General features: G+C 38.0%; 1 protein-coding gene across 2 annotated transcripts in view; it reads left to right on the forward strand.

Annotated features, from left to right (window-relative positions):
• The window catches only part of EDIL3 (EGF like repeats and discoidin domains 3), a 442,715-nt gene extending 427,492 nt beyond the window's left edge, over positions 1–15,223 (forward strand). For both annotated transcript variants that reach the window (XM_030567391.1, XM_030567392.1), the window contains one exon: positions 13,114–15,223. In XM_030567391.1, the coding sequence (XP_030423251.1) occupies positions 13,114–13,263 (150 nt within the window). In that variant the 3' untranslated portion in view covers positions 13,264–15,223. The remainder of the gene's footprint in view (positions 1–13,113) is intronic.
• Positions 15,224–20,991: the final 5,768 nt, after the last annotated feature.

Here is a 20,991-nt window from a genome sequence, read left to right on the forward strand (position 1 = left end):
GTTCAGCTTTTAAATTTTTATCCAGAATTTGGCACTGTCAGTCCTGATCAGAAATTGCAGGAACAATTAATTGCAGACAAAGATTATAATATTTAAATGTAGACTCAATTTCTGGGCAAATCAGGTAATTAGCAATATGAATGGTATAATCTACACTTCTAATAAATCTCCTTAGCAACTGATTGCGCAGGCTAATTGCAAATGTGAAATGAGATGCTATTATATATATATATTTAAATTGGCCTATTTTCTGTAATCGTTTTGCTTAATTTTCTTTTGTCAAATGTATAATTATTTTAATACTTTACTTATATTTATAGATTTATCACATTCTCTTTGTGCATAAAATACAGGTTATGGACACATTTTAACAATATTTTACACATTTTCAAATTTAGTACTTGATTTGCTTATGTATAGTATAATAGTTAATACCAAAGCTGTGAGAATATAGAACTTTTCAGGCACTCTGGTTTTCGTTTTTCAAAATTCTCCAGGTTTAAAAGTCCAGTGCAATGTTGATTAGTGATAACAGCAAATGTAAAGCAAAGTTTTTTAAAAAACATTTATTTGCATTTGGCATGTGGTATGGATTTAGTTAAGATTGCTTATTTTACCCATTGATAAATTGTTTCACATTATAATGATAACCTGGCAGAATCCACTTGTAAACAAAATTATTTTGCTCACCCATGAACAGTTTTTCTATTTTCCTATGAGACATCAAGTCTGGGCTCATAATAATTTGGGGAAATAAGACGTTGGTCTCAATTTACCAAGAATAAAGGGCCCCACCATTTTAGTCACAGGGGTCTTTAAATACCTTCATGGAGATTGCAATTAAAACCAAGCAAAATAATCACAATTATTAACCATGGCTATTTTATTATTAAAGAAAGAAAAATACAGCATTAAACAAAACAACACAAATGACAAACTGGTTACTTCTGACAGGGTCTTAGTGTTCTTCTTTGTGAAGAGCTGTGACCAAAGATTACACTTTTGAGAGTTAACACAGCCTTTAGTGGGGCACTTTTCTCATGATAAACTGAGACCAAAGTCTTGTTTCCTAAAATAATTATGGGTCCAAATTTGATGTAAATTTCAATACTCCAATAAACTCATTCCAAGATTTTCAAACCTAATCCTTTGATAGTGCTTTTGGCTACTTCCATCTCACTATGATGAAGTCCTGGTTGTCATCTGGGCTAAAAGGTTGCCTTTTATTGTTGCTGCTGTGTATCTGTTCTCTTCTTTGTCTTCTTAGCTGTCTGTGGCAGCTTGCTTGTAGAGATGCGCGGGATGAGTTGAGGAATGCTTGAACAGAATAGCAGAGAGTGGGAGTAGTGGATGCTCACTTCAAAATTTTATACTCTTCTGCTTCCTGTTTTCATGAAATTTCAGTCTTGTTTATATTCATAGTTGATTGCTGTAATCCTTTCACTGGCTCCATTCCTTCTTGGGTTGTTTTTGATGACACCTTCAGGTTCTGAATATTCAGTATACTTCATGAATGTGCCATACACTTCTAATGGCCTTTGTTCTCTTGTGGTTGGAAAGCCTCAGATAATATTTATAGCTATAGTTTTAAAAATTGTTTTTATTCAGTCCATTTTCTGAAATATTTCTTTAGTTTTATTAGGGTTTAACAGGAAATGAAATTCCACTTTTAAAAATTCCAAGTACTCTTCTTATATAAAAGTTTTTAGTTCAAATAGTCTTTTAAAATTAAATAATTATCTTAAACAGTTATTAAAGAAGTTGATTCTTCATAATTTTTGGAAAATGATTCTTTTTGTCTTCCTCAGTTGGGTAAGGGGGTTGCTTATGTATTAATTAATTAATTCCCCATTCAGTTTATGTTCATCACTGGCAATCTTATTGTGTCACCAAAACTTTTGGCATCCAGTGGTTGCCAGACTTGTAGTGGCTTCAGAATTTGTTGGTCTTCCATTCTAATATGTTCAGACTAAGAAAATCACTGAAACTGAACCAGTGCTGGGTTCAGCTTTAAATATCCTCATTTCCAATGTTGTTCTGCCACTTGATATGGAGCAGCTGATGAAGATGACGAGAATCAAAAACATCAATCCAGAGTTCTTAGCCTTCCTCAGCATCCACATTTCACTTCAGTACAATAGAGTACATATAAGCATAGTTCTCTAGAGCTGCAGTTTCACAGCAAGTTTGATGTCACAGTGACCTGACAGAGGCCATTGAAGGGTCTGAAACCATGGCAGCAGCAGGTTTTATACAAGTGTCTTCAATTTTCTGCCACTCTTCAAATGGAAGAGGGACTGCAGACAAAGAACAATTGAAGAGTGTCTTGAAATGATCTTCCTATCAATGTAACTGATCCTGCAGACTCTGGCTGATGCTGGCCATCCAGATTCTTTACTGGAGAAGCTAGTGCCACCTTCCCCTGAAAATACTGTGGGGTGCCAACGATGGACATAAACTGAATATGCAGCCAGACCACCTAGGCATCTCAGCAAAGACTGATCCAGGTGGTGTTCTGTCTGCAAGGAGGATACATCCCTGTGGGATTTTCCAGGATGATGATGGTAAATCCCCATTAATATAAATTTTCAATATTTAAATGGCTTCTTATATTAGTAATTAGTTTAGCAAGGTCATTAGATAGCAATGATATTAGGATAGTACATTACAAGCTTTGCATTTAGCTAACACATCTGCATTTATGCATTTCAGAAGGGCTTGCCATCTCAACATTTAAAAAACAAACAAGGTTTTCTCCAAAAATTGAAACATAAAGTATAAGCTTTTTTGTAGGGTTTTGTGGATGTTGATTACAAAAGTGTATGGTTCTGATAACACATCCTTATGTATTTCTCTCTTTCTCTCTATCTTTAAACATCCTCTTGAAATCAGTTCCTAGCTATTTTGCAGGTCTGTTGTATAAGACATATCAGCTGATGTTTTGGACAAGAGATGTGTCCTGTTATGTGATAAGGCAATCTGGTTGGTTGGTTTGTCTTCTGACCCAACACTTCTTAGAGTTCTGACTGACTCTCATTCCAGATAAGACAGAGGTGATGATAGTTGTTTGTTTTGAAGTATCTAGAGAATATTGTGGAGATGATGTCCAGCCAACATGATGGGGTTTGCCTATCTCTTCTCAGTTTTGGGGTATTCATGGATCTTTGATTATTTCAGATGAATTGGATGCCAAAAGTGCATCTTCATCAGTGTTGAAGAGGATGTTTATTACACCTCTACCTCAATATGACACGACCCGATATAACACGAATTCAGATATAACATGGTAAAGCAGTGCTCCGGGGGAGGAGGGGCAGGGCTGTCCACTCCGGTGGATCAAAGCAAGTTCAGTATAATGCGGTTTCACCTATAACGTGGTAAGATTTTTTGGCTCTTGAGGACAGCGTTATATTGAGATAGAGGTGTACTATTTCTCACTACAGCTATCTATGCCTTTGTCACCTCCAGAGTGGATAGTTGTAAGAACTTGCCTGGAGGTTAACCTTCAATACAACTCAAACACTACAGCTTCTGCAGAATAAAACTGCCCTGTTGGCCGCAGGGAACTTATTGTATCAGTTCAAAACTCCAGTATCCTTTAATGTAGTTCCAAATGTAAATCAAAATGTTGGCCTTGCTATTTAAAACTACAGGCCAAATACTCATTTGGTGAAAATTGATTTAGCTCAGTTGTCTTCAATAGAGCTATACCAATACCACAAGATGAGTATCTGGCCCTATAAATTTTAGGTCATAGCTTCACCATATAGTTTCATGTCCTGCCTTCCTAAGAAATGGCTTTTGTCCCCACACACTGTGATGACAATTGAGAAGAAATTATGTGCTTATGTTGACAGTACCCACACTTGAATCTGAGTGGGTATTTTCCCAGGGAAATCAGAGCTTTGAAATGTAATAATCCCAATTTCTGAAGATTACTTTTGACTTTGAACCTGCCAGTTTAAACAATTCACAAACTCCATTTAAAGGAGTAAATTCCCATCAAGTGGCATGACTAGCCATTACTGGATAAAAAATACTACATGATTGCCTTTCTGTGTTTTGCCTATTTGGAAATGATTATCTCCCTTGAACTCATTACAAATATGATAAAAATAAAAGACACATAATAATTTTGGAAATCAGGTACATTCCAGCCATGAAAGTTGCTTTTGTGTGTGTGCATACATGAGAGAGACAGAGAGGTACATACATAGAAATATATATGTTTGCATGTGTCTGTGTCCTGAAATGCATATACTTACATTCATCTAAACCTTAAAAATACAAACAACAAAAACAAACAGAAGGGAAATTGAAAAAAAGAGGTTAGATTCATTGTAGGAGCCCATTATTTTTTCTGCTAGTATGGTATTCTTCACCAGAAAAGTTACATTTTTGAGCCATCTAGTGTTGGAAGGGCAAACATCCTTATGCTCATCCCAATCTCTTTTGCCTACCATTTGTGGGCATCACATGCCATCTCCATGTAAAGATCCACCCTCCACCCTACTCCTGACTCTAAGCCTGTTACTGGCATAGTGCTATAGGAGAAGCAGAAAGGAGGTGGTCAAGAGTGAAACCTTTATGAACAGTCTGAAGAATAAAGGAACCTAACACATGCTAGTGTCAGGGAAAGAATTGCTTTTTCTCTCTGCATATGTACATATAGATATCTACGTCTATAGGGTAGATATATAAATGGAAATAAAGACCTATTGCCCAATCCAGCAGTGTGCCTCATCATCTTCCATTGGAGTCAACAGAATTAATACCCAACCAGATATCTGCCAGTGATAGCAGAGTTGATAGAGATGTTTAAAAATACCTTTGCTGACTCCTACCTAGTCTCCAAATCATAGAATATCAAGGTTGGAAGGGACCTCAAGAGATTATCTAGTCTAACCTACTGCTCAAAGCAGTACTAATCGCCAGGCAGATTTTTAGCCCAGATCCCCATAATGGCCCCCTCAAGGACTGAACTCACACCCGTGGGTTTAGCAGGCCAATGCTCAAACCACGGAGCTATCTCACTCTTTGTGACTGAAAGTGTTACTTTAAAAGAAAAAAAAGTAGCTTTTCAAATTTACAAATGCAATGTCTGCTGAGTGTATCAACTTTAGTGAATTTGCAATATATAAATTAGATACTTTAGACAGAAGTCAATGCTGCTTTCAAGCATTATTTTTCAATGCAGCATGCTTTTAAATAATAATTAAAAAAAGGTTTGAAAGAAGGAACAGTATCCCTGCTGCCATTTTAACTGCTGCCAGTCAGCTGAGTTCTGATCTACACTGACTCCAACTCTAAATAGAAGAAGCACCAAAATTTTATTTTTAGCTAGATCTAATCCAAGCAGGGATGCATTTCCAATAGAGGGTCCATATCAGATATTTTGCTTGGCACAGAAATATTGCAACAGGCAATATATTAACAACAACATTGTTTTGGGGACTGATTGTCAATTTTTAGTCTCTCTTCTTCCCCCAGCATCATAAATATAATGGTGCCTAGAATTGTTTTCAAAAAATCTTTATTTCTATGGCCAAGCCACCACTTTAATCTAATTTAGGTTTATACCTGACATGTAAACCACAAAGGTCTTCTGTGGGGAGTTAGAATCCATGCACACCTGTTCTTTCTGCACATTCACTGACACTCTACCACAAACATTCCCTCCCACTGCAATTGCCTAGTCAAAGGTTGCCTGAGGCTGACGGGCCCCATAAAAGAGATACTAGCTTGGAGCTTGAGAATAAAGCATAAACAATTCACAATCCATTATTTAGCTATAATTCAGTTTTTTCCAGTTTATTTTGTATTTAAACATTTCTTCTAAATTATTAAGTTTTGTTATAGGGTATTTGTTTAGCTCTTAAAAATATGAGTCATCTTGCATTGTCAGTATTTAGATTTGTTTTTTGTGCTATAAAGCATTGAAAATTGAAAATTTCAATAACTGCTGAAAGCAAGGCAACTTAATTGTATACCCCAGTTATCGATAAAGGGCAAATTTTGCTATAAAAAAACCCAACATTTTATTGAAGGTGAGCATCCCATGCTATATTTTCCAGGTTTTTAGTCTCATTTGAGTAGGCTCCAATTATAAAATAAGTTGTCATACTTAAAATATCATACTGGACCTTTATTGCATAATTTTAACAGCTGCTGTGCCCTGTTTTTCAGCTCTGAAGGGCGAGGATACACAGGAGCCAGATACACATTCAGTATACTTGCACATACTCTCTCACATAATTGCATGTGTCCTTGTTAGAGCAGCTGTCTTTCATGTTGTCATATTGTATGCCGCTGTCAGATACCTTACGCTTAACAAAGGCAAAGTTCTGCTACTGTTACTCACACGAAGTAATACTTTACTCCATAAGGAGCCACACTGATCTCACTTGGACTACTTGTGGAGTAAACTACTCTTCAGCCTGAGTAAGAGTGGTAGAATCTGGATAAAAGAACATGAAAAATTATTAAGACGTTTTTAAAAGTTCACCCACCCATAACAATTAAAGCACTGTATTCCAAATTATTTTGTTGAGGTTTTTCTCATGTGGCTGACCGAAAAATTTGAGAGGTAATCAAAGGATGTGGAAGCCAGAATACAATTTATCTTTCCTTCTTTTTCTGCAATAGAGGGCACACACAGGCCCTACGTCCATTGAAGTCAATAGAAAACTCCTTTTGACTTCAGTGGTCTTTGGCTCAAACACAGAGAATGATGGAAAACAATGTGAATGTGTAGAGCTGTTACAATTCATGCATCTTTGGAAGCAAGTTGAAGAGTTGAAACCCTTGGATCCAATAATATCGCTTTATTTCTTGAGCAATTTTTTTACACATGGGATGTTGTTCTAGTTGCAAATTTAAGTTTTTGAATATGTCAAACAATGGTGCTATAATGGTCAATAGTCATTTGAAACAAACATTGACGTCAGTCATTTAAATACAAAATTATTTCCCTATAGGTATTTGCCTTGGTCCATCTCAACAAATTAATCGCCTATCAATGAAACTTGAATAAAGATGAACTAAGACTTGCCAACTTCAATGTGAACTAGCAAATCAGAAAATAGCCTTGGAGATGGGTTCTGTATCAAGCTGAAAAATGTTCTGCACTCCAGACTTAAACATATTATTTTTGCTCCAAGTACAAGCAAACATGCCAATGAACTAGAAAAAGAACTTCCCTAACTCTTATTTCCATATTGTTGGTCAATTACACCGCTTTCATCCAATTAAGAATTATATGTAATTTTGTTTTCATCTAATGCATCTTTCTTTTCCCCAATTTTGCATGGAGATCTGCATGGGTGGACCTATACACCAGTACAGACCGCTTTGTTTTCAGTGGGGTTCCTCATTGGTGCAGGATTCTGCAGGTAGAAAGGTCCTTTCAGGGTCAGACCTATAGTTCATTTTACCTTGTGATCTACATCTTCCACAGTAAAAAACTACATTTTTCATCAGCTCTGTGGTGTGAAATTTTTGCAGTGTTTTTTATACTTGATAACCATCAGCGCTGGGTAAAATATTTTGAAATTTCAACCAATATTTTGTGGAAAACTTTTTAAATATTGCAATAAATTATTATTTTTCATCTGTCTCTATTTATCATTATTGGCTTATTTAATTCTTCAGTGAGGAGAAAAACTATAGGGTTTATGCTAGTACCATTGTTAGCTAGAGCTTGAAAGTTTTTGAGGTCTTTTTTGCTACAGTATAACATTGCCACGAAAGAAACTTGAAGTCAGAAGCAATCTTATTATCCCAATGCTCTAGCTGATTTATCTAATCAATACTGCACTCAGTCTACGAATGGTCTCCTATGATAATTATATTTTTTCATTAGCTCTTAGTGTTGTTTTCTCAGTAGTCTATCTCTCTAGTCTAATGTAATCTATTTTAACTACACATGCACTTGTAATGTGCCTATCTCTATAGTAACTAGCTGCCAGTTTATCATTCATCATATCAAGTTTATCTGTTTGCCAGAAGTTGGAAATGGGTGACAGGGGATGGATCACTTGATGATTATCTGTTCTGTTCATTCCCTCTGGGAACCTGGCATTGGCCACTGTCAGGAGTCAGGATACTGGGCTAGATGGACGTTTGGTTTGACTCAGTATGGATGTTCTTATGTATTTAAGGTGCACGATTGATAGCACTTCAAAAAGATGTTTTATGTTCAAGGGATATATACAACATGGAAAGCAGTGTACATTTTCTTGTGCTGTTTTGTAAATATTTTGCATGAAAAGACCACCTTTAGGGCTGAGAGGATAGTTTAGTCCAGTGGTTCTCAAACTAGGGCCACCACTTTTTCAGGGAAAGCCCTTGTCGGGCCAGGCCAGTTTGTTTACTTACCATGTCCTCAGGTTCGGCCAATCGCAGCTCCCACTGGCCACGGTTTGCCGCTCTAGTTCCAGTTACATGAATAATGTAACTGGAATCGATGTGGATTAGGTCAATTTATGTGTCTACACTGCACTGTGTCGATGGCAGATGCTCTCCCATTGACTTTTCTCAGAGAGGTGGAGTACCAGAGTCGACCAGAAAGCATTATGCTGTCGATTTAGTGGGTCTCACTAGACCCACTAAATCAACATCCACTGCATTGATTGCAGCAGAGCCTATCTACCGGTAAATGAAGACATGGCCTGAGTGCCAGTTGTCATAGAATACTGTCCAGTAGGAAAGAACTAAAACCACTATTTCATTTTTTATAGGACACTGAAAAGCCAATAGATATTGCTTTTCTACCTTTTCACCGGTGTTCAGGTGAACACAGAAAGTGAATTTGTCAAAGTTTGAAGGGAATGAAGAACTTCCAAATATGCTGAAATATCTTTCTCAAAATATCTTTCTCATCTTTCCAACAGAAAAACAATCTTTAAAATAAACTTGTGGCTATTGTGACTTAAGGAAAAAATCGTACACTGTTTTAACACAAACTAGAGTCAGTATAGATTCATAGACTCCAGGACTGGAAGGGACCTCGAGAGGTCATCGAGTCCAGTCCCCTGCCCTCATGGCAGGACCATATATTGTCTAGACCATCCCTAATAGATATTTACCTACTCTTAAATATCTCCAGAGATGGAGATTCCACAACTTCCTTAGGCAATCTATTCCAGTGTTTAACTACCCTGACAGTTAGGAACTTTTTCCTAATGTCCAACCTAAATCTCCCTTGCTGCAGTTTAAGCCCATTGCTTCTTGTTCTGTCATTGGAGCCTAAGGTGAACAAGTTTTCTCCCTCCTCCTGATGACACCCTTTTAGATACCTGAAAACTGCTATCATGTCCCCTCTCAGTCTTCTCTTTTCCAAACTAAACAAACCCAATTCCTTCAGCCTTCCTTCATAGGTCATGTTCTCAAGACCTTTAATCATTCTTGTTGCTCTTCTCTGGACCCTCTCCAATTTCTCCACATCTTTCTTGAAATGCGGTGCCCAGAACTGGACACAATACTCCAGCTGAGGCCTGACCAGCGCAGAGTAAAGCGGAAGAATGACTTCTCGTGTCTTGTTTACAACACACCTGTTAATGCATCCCAGAATCACGTTTGCTTTTTTTTGCAACAGTATCACACTGTTGACTCATATTAAGCTTGTGGTCTACTATGACCCCTAAATCTCTTTCTGCCATACTCCTTCCTAGACAGTCTCTTCCCATTCTGTATGTGTGAAACTGATTGTTCCTTCCTAAGTTTGCATTTATCTTTATTGAACTTCATCCTGTTTACCTCAGACCATTTCTCCAATTTGTCCAGATCATTTTGAATTTTGACCCTGTCCTCCAAAGCAGTTGCAATCCCTCCCAGTTTGGTATCGTCCGCAAACTTAATAAGCGTACTTTCTATGCCAATATCTAAATCGTTGATGAAGATATTGAACAGAACCGATCCCAAAACAGACCCCTGCGGAACCCCACTTTTTATATCTTTCCAGCAAGATTGGGAGCCATTAACAACTACTCTCTGAGTACGGTTATCCAGCCAGTTACGCACCCACCTTATAGTAGCCCCATCTAAATTGTACTTTCCTAGTTTATCTATGAGAATATCATGCGAGACTGTATCAAATGCCTTACTAAAGTCTAGGTATATTGATTTATATATTGGTTTACCCTAGCTGAAAACAAAACAAAACAGAAACCCACCATATGTGAGCTGCACGGTATTCAGACTTTTTGACTCACAGCTTTTTTTCACTAACCAATACCATTTTTCCATTTCCTGAAATTTTGATCATCAGTGAATTCATAGCAAAATAGGTTGTCTGTCCAGGCTATACTCACTAGTGATGAAATAAAATATCTACCCCGCTTCAGTGATGTCCTACTGTGTGAATAGGGTGACCAGACAGCAAGTATGAAAAATCAGGACAGGGGGTGGGGGAATAATAAAAGCCTATATAAGAAAAAGACCTAAAAATCAGGATTGTCCCTATAAAATCAGGATATCTGGTCACCCTATGTGTGAAACAATATGATTTACCAAATTTATCTCAATATCCAGTGTATGCCAAAAACGCTAAGTCAGAAAGGTATTTAATTTTAAAATGTTAGTAATTTTGATACAACTTTAGAGCAAGGCTGCAGATATCGGCTGTGCAGCAGATTAGCCAATGGGTAAAATCAGTCAACTGCTGCAAACCAAAGCCATCTGTAGCAGGGAGTTCTGGGATGACTGAAGTCAATAGCAAGACTGCCATTGATTTCAGAGTTTCCATGATTTCACCCATGGAGTGACTGAAATATTTGCTTGATGTTTCAGTCTTATTTTTGCAGTTTATTATTAGATGAATGAGCTAAAAGGCTGAGGGGAATTCAGGATGGGATTTTCAAAAGAGCTTAGGTGAATTCAGAGCTCAAGTACTATGCTGAGTCAATATGAGTTGTGTTCCTAAATCACTTAGGCACTTTTTAAAAATCCCACTGTCTATGGCTAGCATTTAGCATTTGACTGTAATATAAAAAGAAAAAATGTGTGGAATATTTTAAATGTAATATGGAAGGAATATGAATATATATATATAGTGAGTAAAATCATAGTAATATAAGAAAATGTTAATATTTAAAATTGTGGTAGAAAATTAGAATATATAGTTGGTCCTGTGAGGCTGCTATTGAAGGAAATGGGAATTGTGTTATTAAATGTAATAGGAGCAAGATCAAGTTCTGTCAGAGTATCCTTGTATTTGAAAAGAATGATTAACATGCACCTATTTGGAATTAAAGTTGAAACTTTTAAAATGATTACTAATAACTAATTAATGATTAATGAGATGACTAGGCTAACCAGAGGGATGGATAGTCCAGCAATCAGGATGTTAGCCTCGTACTTCGTAGAGCCAGGTTCAGTTCTTAACCCCACCACAGATTCTTGTCTGACCTTAAGGCCATCTTTTAAAGGTATTTAAGCACCTAAACATGCAGGTGGGCATTGAGTAGGATTTTCAGAAGTGCCCAGACACCTAACTCCTATTGATTTCAATGGGAGTAGGTACCTAGGTGCTTCTGAAAATCCTACTAAATGCCCACCTGTATCTTTAGGTGCCTAAAAACCTTTAAAATCTAGCCCCTAGTCTCTATGTGCATGTTTCTCATCTGTGAAATGGGGAGAGTAGTATTTCCCTGCCTCACAGAGCTGTTGTGAGGATATACATTATAGATTGTGAAACACTCAGATATTATGGTAGAAGTGACCATGTAAGCACCGTAAATAGAAATAAATATAACAATGGCTCACCCTGTAGATATCTAGAAGTCAAATTTATCCCTCAAGTGAGTTAGCTCATTTCCCACTGACTTAACTGGTAGTTTCACCTTCTTACTTCATTTGTGAATTTGGAGTAAACTTTCACCCTACAATCTTACCAAATTTTAATCCCTATTATCAAATTTCTCCCGTATACCTTGACTCAATCCCCTCAAAAAGAACCAAGAGGCTCTTGACTCAAAAGGCTAAGTGACAAGACCTAAATCACTTGAGATACAGTTAAATTTTCCCATCAAAGCACTTTAAACCTGCCTCTCACAATCCTCCTCTTGTTACTCAGCCTCATGCTTGGTCCACTTTCTGCCTCTTCTCCTTGCCTTTGCCCTCCTTGCCTCTCCTACTTCTATATTTATGTCTCTGTATTCCTTCAGCCTCTGGACATGTTTTCTTACAAGTTTCCTGCTCTTTACAGAGCATAGTGTTATAGTAGAGGGTGCCACAGAGTCCATGTTCAGGACTGGAGCATGTTAGCAGAAACACATACAGTGTGAACTTTAAGTTGGAATTGAGTTTGGTTTGTCTTCTGATTTTTTAATTCTTGCATTTGGCAATGCTGGCATTTGCCAGTTGGGCTGTATCAGATTACTGCATCATTTCTTGGGGTCCAGCCCCAGCTAGCCAGACATTCTGAAACTGTGGTTGATGAACTACTGGTGGCCCATGGAGCACTTACAGTGGTCCACAAAGGGTTGGTCACATGATGCTGGTTCTTTATCTTATGTCCAACAGCTAAATCACATTCAAAGATGCTAGAAATACATTATTTCTTAATATTAATTTTTCATGTAGGCAGTGGTAGTGCTGTAGTTGCCAGAGGGACATTATGAATAGGAAGAGAGACAGTCCAGCAATTGCAAGTAGGAGGGGAAAAAGTCCACACTATGGAAAATGTTTGTGAACCCTTGCTCTAAGCAAAGCTGATGCAGTCATGCAACACTCCCCAGTTGGGAAATTGACCTTATTTCAGCATGACATGTTTTCTGTTTCTGGTATCTGGGATAATTATAAAAAGCACTTTCCTGACTCTCAAAGTAGACAGTAAACTTACTAATATACTGTTCTAAATTAATTAAATTGTATTATTTATGCAATTATTGACCTGGTTCTTTTTGGAGACCTTTTTAAGCCTTGCAAGGAGTAGCTCCTAGCTGAGAAAAAGACTCTGCTGCAGTATTGGGAAACTGTCCTTTCCTAAGTCAGAATATTTTCCAGTTACTTTGGGAAAATATACAACTTTTATCAGCTCTTTTTCTTCCATTAGTTCGTATTCACGAAGAGCAACACAGGCATAAATAATAATTTTTAATTCTTACATTCTAGGTTTTCCAGGGAAATTTTGACAATGACACACACAGAAAGAATGTCATTGACCCACCAATCTATGCACGGCACATAAGGATCCTCCCTTGGTCATGGTATGGCAGGATCACTTTAAGGTCAGAGCTGTTGGGCTGCACAGAAGAGGACTGAAGAGGATCTCTGTTTGACAACACAATTCTCTATATTCCTAAAAGTATCTCTGTAGAAGAAACTGTGCAAAACTTGTAGAAAGTTGAATGGGTTTTTCATGAAAAAGTGCTCACTTTTTGGTAGGCCGCTAACTGTCTTTTGTAACGAGGTCTAAGCCTGCCCTTTAAAGGATCCAACCTGATTCTGCCCTTTAAATCTGTTACAGTATTGTCCCTTTTGCTGTGCAATTACCTTTCTCATTTTCTTTTTGAGTTGTTCACACTGGTTGAAATGTGTTAGGGAAGAACAGCAGCATCCTTTTTACAAGGAAGGAGAAACGGCATGAAAAAGATCATTTGCAGCTTTAGAAACCCTGGGCTGACACATTGTTTGCAAATCGCACTATCATCTTACTTGCAAAAAGAGATACTGCAGCTTTTAGCAATAAGTTTTCTCTGGGATGACTGCATTATATTGTTTCCCTCGTGCCTATCAGACATTGTCAGTATTTATGATACACATTTTGGAAGATACTCTGTGGTATATGGCACTTGTGATGTTGCAAACTACCTTTCATTACTTTTATTTAAACTACAGAGTCCATGCAACAGCATTTTGTTTCCATTCAGTTTACTTTATATTATGCATGCTGTGGACATAGTCACTGTCTTTTTTACATTAATCTCATTGCTAGCATTGTTTTCTTTAAAAGAACTGACCCGTTTGTACGTGGAACAAAATCTATTATCAGTATATTACGGAGTTAATGACTTTGTTAAAGCAAAGTTTATGAATTCAGTTTGCAATTTTATTTTTCAAGAAGGCTGAGATTAGACACTGTGGAACAAATTCAAGGCCCAAGTACTTTTAGCATGGAAACAGATGCACATCTATGCTGCAAAACCAGCATTAATAGGCACCCATATTCTGACTTGCTCAGGGGTGGGCATGCAGTCTGCACAGAGCTGCCCAGGAGATTACTTATCTCAGAAGCCTCCTTAGTCTTAGTGAGGGAGGGTGCATGTGGGATCTGGGAGTAGATGCTAATATACACAGCTTACTTTTCCTAGCCCCGGCACTGCCCTGGTCTGCTCCCTCTATGGTGCTGGCCAGGAAGTTCCTGCAGAATGTGAACTCAACCGTGTCAAAGGAACATGTAAATGTTGAGCTCTTCAGATCCCCTCCTGACTATAGCATGTCAGTGAGTAATGTGAAGCTTGAATTTGTCCCTGTTTGTTCACTGTATGCCATTGTTGCCCCTTTTCGATCAAGTGGCTATTCAAAGTTCAGGGCCCTGGTTCCTGGGGATGTTACAGTAGGGAGTAAAAATTGATGTAGACTGATATTTTCTCTGACATAATCTTCTTATTTAGAAGGAATGTACAGGATCCTGCTTCTCTGAGTGCAGGAGGAATCAGAAACAAAAGAATAGTTTCTTAGCTTACAACTCCAAGCCTCTTTAGCCAAAACCACACCCACAGACCTCTCTCTCTAGCTTTTTTCCAGGGTCATACACCTTGTTCACAGGCTGCTGCTTGGCATTCTCCCATTTTGCCTGTGTCTCTCCATTTCTGTTCTCTGTGCTCTCTTCCCTCTCACACACAGGCACTTCACTCAAACCAACATAGCCTTTTTATCTTGATGAGGAGGAGGGATTATGATTAATTTATCCTTACAGGTTATGCTAATTGAAGGGTGTATTCACACCCATCCACCTCACTGGGTTTTTTTTAACTAAGCCCATAGCAAAATTTCACCCATCTCATTACATTATTCACAGAATTATTTCCTTTTCTAGTCCCCCCAGACATGTTACATTGTGTTAACAACATCCTATTCAGATAGGACCCAATTCTGAGGTATCGTCTGCAGGTGCATGTGGACAAAAGCTGCTGAACAGCTACGTGTCTGAGGGCTTGTCTACATCAGAAAGTTGCAGCGCTGGTGAGGGAGTTACAGCGCTGCAACTTAGGAGGTGTACACATCTGCAGGGCACCACCAGCGCTGCAACTCCCTGTTTGCAGCGCTGGCCGTACTCCCGTTTTGTCTCGGGTGTAGAGGATCCAGCGCTGGTGATCCAGCGCTGGTAATCAAGTATAGACACTTACCAGCGCTTTTCTTGACCTCCATGGAATAAGCAGGTATCCCAGCATCACCGAGGAAGCCTCTGGTAATCAAACTGGTCTCCTTCCCCAGCTTGCTCTCGCGTTCCCCGAACCCCGAGCAAGCAGGTCTCCTTCCCTGAGGTTTGCTGGGTGGTTCCGGGAACGCGAGAGCAAACCGCGGCGAAGCTGGTCTCCTTCCCTGGTTTGCTCTCGCGTTCCCCGAACAAGCAGGTCTCCTTCCCTACGGTTTGCAGGGAGGTTCGGGGAACGCGAGAGCAAACCGCGGGGAAGCTGGTCTCCTTCCCTGGCTTGCTCTCGCGTTCCCCGAACCCCGAGCAAGCAGGTCTCCTTCCCTGCGGTTTGCTGGGTGGTTCCGGGAACACGAGAGCAAACCGCGGCGAAGCTGGTCTCCTTCCCCGGTTTGCTCTCTCGTTCCCGGAACCCCGAGCAAGCAGGTCTCCTTCCCTGCGGTTTGCTGGGTGGTTCCGGGAACGCGAGAGCAAACCGCGGCGAAGCTGGTCTCCTTTCCCGGTTTGCTCTCGCGTTCCCGGAACCCCCGAGCAAGCAGGTCTCCTTCCCTGCGGTTTGCAGGGTGGTTCGGGGAACGCGAGAGCAAACCGCGGCGAAGCTGGTCTCCTTTCCCGGTTTGCTCTCGCGTTCCCCGAACCCCCCTTGAAGCCGCCCAACAGCGCTGCAGTGTGGCCACATCTAACACCACTTGCAGCGCTGGTTGCTATAAGTGTGGCCACTCTGCAGCGCTGGCCCTATACAGCTGTACTAATACAGCTGTAACAACCAGCGCTGCAAAATTTTAGATGTAGACATGGCCTGATGCATGGAGGAACAAACTCAGCCTATGCAGGGGAATGCTGTAAATAGGGCATGTCAGGAATATAGTCCACAGATAGCACATGACCCCAGAGCACTGTAAGAGGGGAGCGGCAGGCCACTCCCCACTACTCCCCCTCCTATTGTGTAGTAGCTGGAAGCAGCCCAACTGCATATGTTCCCAGTGATGTGCAGGGTAGTGTCCATTATGCTAGCTCTCTGTCAAAGTTTCACATGAGCACTTCCCTCTTGAAGCCTGTGAGGCAATGTATAGGTAGAGCATAAAACTAGGAATCAGGAGACCTCTGTTCAAATGCCAGCTCTGTTGCTTATTCATTGTGCAACCTTGGGCAAGTCGCTTTAATTCTGCCTCAGTTTCCCTATCAGTAAAAGGAGATTATTCTCACTTTTGTAAAGCACTGAGTTCCTCAGATTAAAGGTACACGCAAAGCAGTATTATGTTATTACTTTACTCTCAAATTCTTGGGGTGGGGAAGTGGTTTAGTTATCTAAACTAACATTGTTTAGAACATTGGATAACTGATTATTTTCCCTACTTTAATTTCATAACATGCTGATGTAGATATGTAGTGCTGCATGTTTTAAACAAATAATGCTGAATTTCTGTTTGTCACCATTACATTTTTTGAAGCTATAACATCATTGAGATATGAACCTGGGCCTGCTTCCCAGATATATAAGTAGCTGTCCCATAATCTTCAAAGGGGAAAATTTTACTTCAAAAACAAAACAATTTGAATTTCACAACCTGCATATAATCTCTCAGTCTCCACAAAGGAAAATTTCACTTTGAAAGACCTTTCAAACTTTGTGGGGAATTTTTGAAACAAAAATTTGTTACTAATTTGTGGAGGTTTGCTTGACAGCACATCTCCAATTACTTGAATTTTTAAAAATAAATAAAAATTACTTAACCCTCATGCTGTATTTATACAAGTATTTATTTTATAAGGTTTAGACATGGATTTTCAAAGATTTTAATTAAGAGTCCTCTAAAGGTAAAAGAAAGTATGTGTAAGAAATGTTGAGGTCCTGTGCAACACTGCTAAGTTTTTGTTTATTTTTTTTTAAATTTGTGCTGCATAACAAAAGCCACTAGACTGTTACTGTCTCGTCTGTAACTGTGTTAGCAGCATTCCTTAATGATGTATATATGGAGTGGTCTTCAATTATTGTGAACAATTTTAAAGAGAAAGTCAATCATAATGGCATTTTTAAAGAGCAAAAACTGTTGGAAAAGCGGGGACTGGTATATAGTTAAATTACATACTGCCCATGTTTTGCACTTTAGGGTCTTCACAAAAGAGTTGTTGGGTGGTAATGTTTGAATTTTTTCTGGCCTGATATCTAAAGGGTTCTCAATTTAGCCTCCTACTTTGTGAGCACTAATTTGTGTCTGCATTTAATTGTAGGTATAAATAATAGCATATAGACTTCTATCTGACTTTTCCCCCTAAATGAGAGGCCATTTCTGAAAGTTACTTCTCTAAGTCAGCAATTTGTTATAGTGTTGTTTTTAATTTAGTTGCCATGTTCATAAGTAATTTTTATATGTTTACTAGTACTTTACATTTTCAAGTTTAGATTTGAATGAATCTGTCTTGGCTCAGTGATTAATTATGTTTCAATTTCATCAGCACATAAAAAAGCAATGTTATGTTACAGAATTTAGACTTTTCTCTTATGTCATAATATTTCAGAGTTGAATTTTTCCATCTATTTTTTTTGTCAGTCTTCTTCAATTCATTCTTCAGAGCCTGAAGAGAAAGCTCAGTACATTGTGACAGTGCTCTGTGATGATTTATAAATGAATCATATATGATGCGTTTACATTTTCAAATGCTGTACTGGGGATTTTTCTAGTGACATCATTTGACTTTTAGTTGCCAGAAAGCTTTTTTTAAACTGCATTGTACAGCGATCGAGCTAAATTTTGCTCCAAGTGATAGCTGGATAAAACTGAGATAACGTCACTGACTCCTATGAAGTTACTTCAGATTTAACATAGCAACTGAGAGCCAGGTTTGGCCCATCGTTTAAGAATTTTTTCTTTTAACTTTTTTTTTTAAACTTCTTTATCTGCATAAAATTAATTGACACTAAGGAACATATTCTACCCTGATTCTACCATTTGTTCCTCTTAAAAACAATGGGAGTTCCATACACAAACAGAACAGAGAATATGTCTTTCTAAGAAAGGTTGGGAATACATTCTGAAATAATCCTTAATTTTTATATAAATCGTAACAATGACATCAAACTGGAGTGCAATTGTTCTCTTAATTAAATTTCACCCTGAACCAGTTAAATATATGTAGGCTGGCTTCACCTTTCTGTAGCTCTATGATGTGCTATATAGCCTAAGAAATAAAACAAGGCACAAAGCTTAGTTTGATCTATGTTCTATTAAGGGCTTATCACTTCAACTGATTCTGATTTTTAGGTTGACTTTCTCTTTTGGAATGACTGCATACAAATTAGTGTGAGTTTTGAAGACTAGGGATACTAATAAGTGTATCTTCGCTATACAATAAATATGAAATATAATATTAAGTGCTGGCTTCTGATGTGTCAGTAAGTACAGAAGTAACTCAGACACAATGACCTTTGCAACCTTTGAAGCTGTGTAACATTCAAATGTTTTTGTATATACTTTAATCATGTAGGATGATGTAAAACCAGTATGACCTTGTCTAGTCTTCAAACTTAACAATAAAACTTTTGAAAAATGAGTACATTTTTGTAGCATTTATAATGAAATATCTTGAAAAAGATCCAAGTTTTCTCAGTCTGAGTGACAGTGGATGCAGAATACAGATATGATATGGTACTTTGTTGAATTCAGTCTTTGGCTCTTTGTGGTAGGTAAGTTTGTCCTTGGTGCAACCAACTATTGTCTAAAAATACTCTATTGTTTTACATAAAAAATGCAAAGGTGCAAGGGAGACTTAACAATTGCATAGCTTACTGCTGTTTGGATGGGCATCAGAAATGTATAGGCACCATCTAGTGTCCTATAAATCAAATTTTAATGGATATGTGTCAATCACTCCCCCTCACTTTCCCATTCATAGGTTAGTGAAGATAAAGATGCTGATTAGAGTGTTCAATCAAAACTCAAATATAATCTGACTGGAAATGTTTCTAGTGGTCAAAAAGTTTTGTTGACCATGTCATTTATGCTTCTGCCTGAGAATGGGAGTAGAAATGCCAAAATACTTTGAGAAAAGTTGTTCTCTACTAATTTTGTACATTTCAGAGATTCAGCTGAAGTATCAAATTGAGGTGTATTTATTTTAGCTGAAGTGAACCTCCGAACATTGGCCATTTACCCACCTCTATCTACAGCCATATCCTTCTATACAAATATAGATATGCTTTGTTTTAATGTATTGCAGTGGATGAAAAGGAGATTTCTGTGGAAGGAAATACAAGCCATGAATATGCTACATATGGAGAATAATTATATTATCTCTGTTGCAAACTTACATTCTGAACACTAATAGCATAATAATCTTTCAGTAGAAAGGTCTGATGTTGTGATGACTTACCAGTAATATATCACTATCAAGTATTCAAAAATAAGCAAGACAGTAGGTGCATACACAAAAGAATGTATAATGTAATATTTACTATATTAAATCTATTTGGCTTTTAATTATAAACTACACCTTTTCAGGAATGTGAAACGCAAGGCATACTCCTTCAGAACTGAGAAGTGAAAGACTTTTTGTACCTCATGAGGTGTTAAATGAAAGTAATGACAGAAAATAATTCATAATCCTTTTTAGAAAAATAATGCTTTATCTCTGTCCATCCTGCTACATATGTGGCTAATACACTAGAGAGATTAACATGAAAGTCAGCATACAATTTCATTATGAAAAATGTAGCCTTCAGTATCTATGTTGGTAAAGACAAAAATATGTTTTTGAATCTTTAGATAAAAACAACAAGCATGTACTTTGATCGATAAGTCTCATAAAATTGTGGGGGGGGACATCAATGGGATAGTAATAGCAGGACTTGGCTCAACACACTTTCATCTCTTATTTTACAAAGGTTTTTGTTTGGAAATACACTTTACAGTGCAGAAAGTGGTGATGAAGTGATACTGTCAAGTCAGTAATATAAAGTGTAACAGAGAGACATACATGTGCTCATTTTTATACATTTTCTTTGTATACCTTCACACCCAAAATATTCTTTGATCTATAATAGGACCAGCATTTGGTGGAGATTTAGATAAATGCTTAAGTAAAACCATTATTTCAAATGGAAGAATGTGGAAATAGTCTTTGGTCTCATAAGTTAACTTTGTAAGACTGTATATGAGCAGAACACAATTTACCACATATATATTAATAGGCTTTAGAAACATCCTGTCTCAGTATAAATTAGAGACAAGAATAACCCAGTATAATAGCCTAACCAAGAGAACTGCCCTTGTGCAGTCTCTTCATCATGTTAATACTCTTGATGCTGTCTCCTTTGCTGCTCTAACAGCTGATACATCATGGTTATCTGAGGTTTTGCATCAGGCAATAGGTCAGTGGACACGTTTCTCATCTTCACATGACTAGATAAAGAAAATCAGCCTTCAAAAGATGGTGTAAAAGGTCAGTAAACATTTGCATCAGACTGGAAAATCAAAAACATAATAAAAGGAGTATACTGAACTGTATTGAGATTCTGGGCCACTGCAAGAGGTCGGTATAGAAACTGTGGTTTGGAATGGTATTTTTCTATTCTCTTGATCACAATAAATGCAGTTAAGCACATTAAACTGTCAGAC

The sequence above is a fragment of the Gopherus evgoodei genome, chromosome 6 (assembly GCF_007399415.2).
Source record: "Gopherus evgoodei ecotype Sinaloan lineage chromosome 6, rGopEvg1_v1.p, whole genome shotgun sequence".
In the NCBI taxonomy this organism is placed as follows: Eukaryota; Metazoa; Chordata; order Testudines; family Testudinidae; genus Gopherus; species Gopherus evgoodei.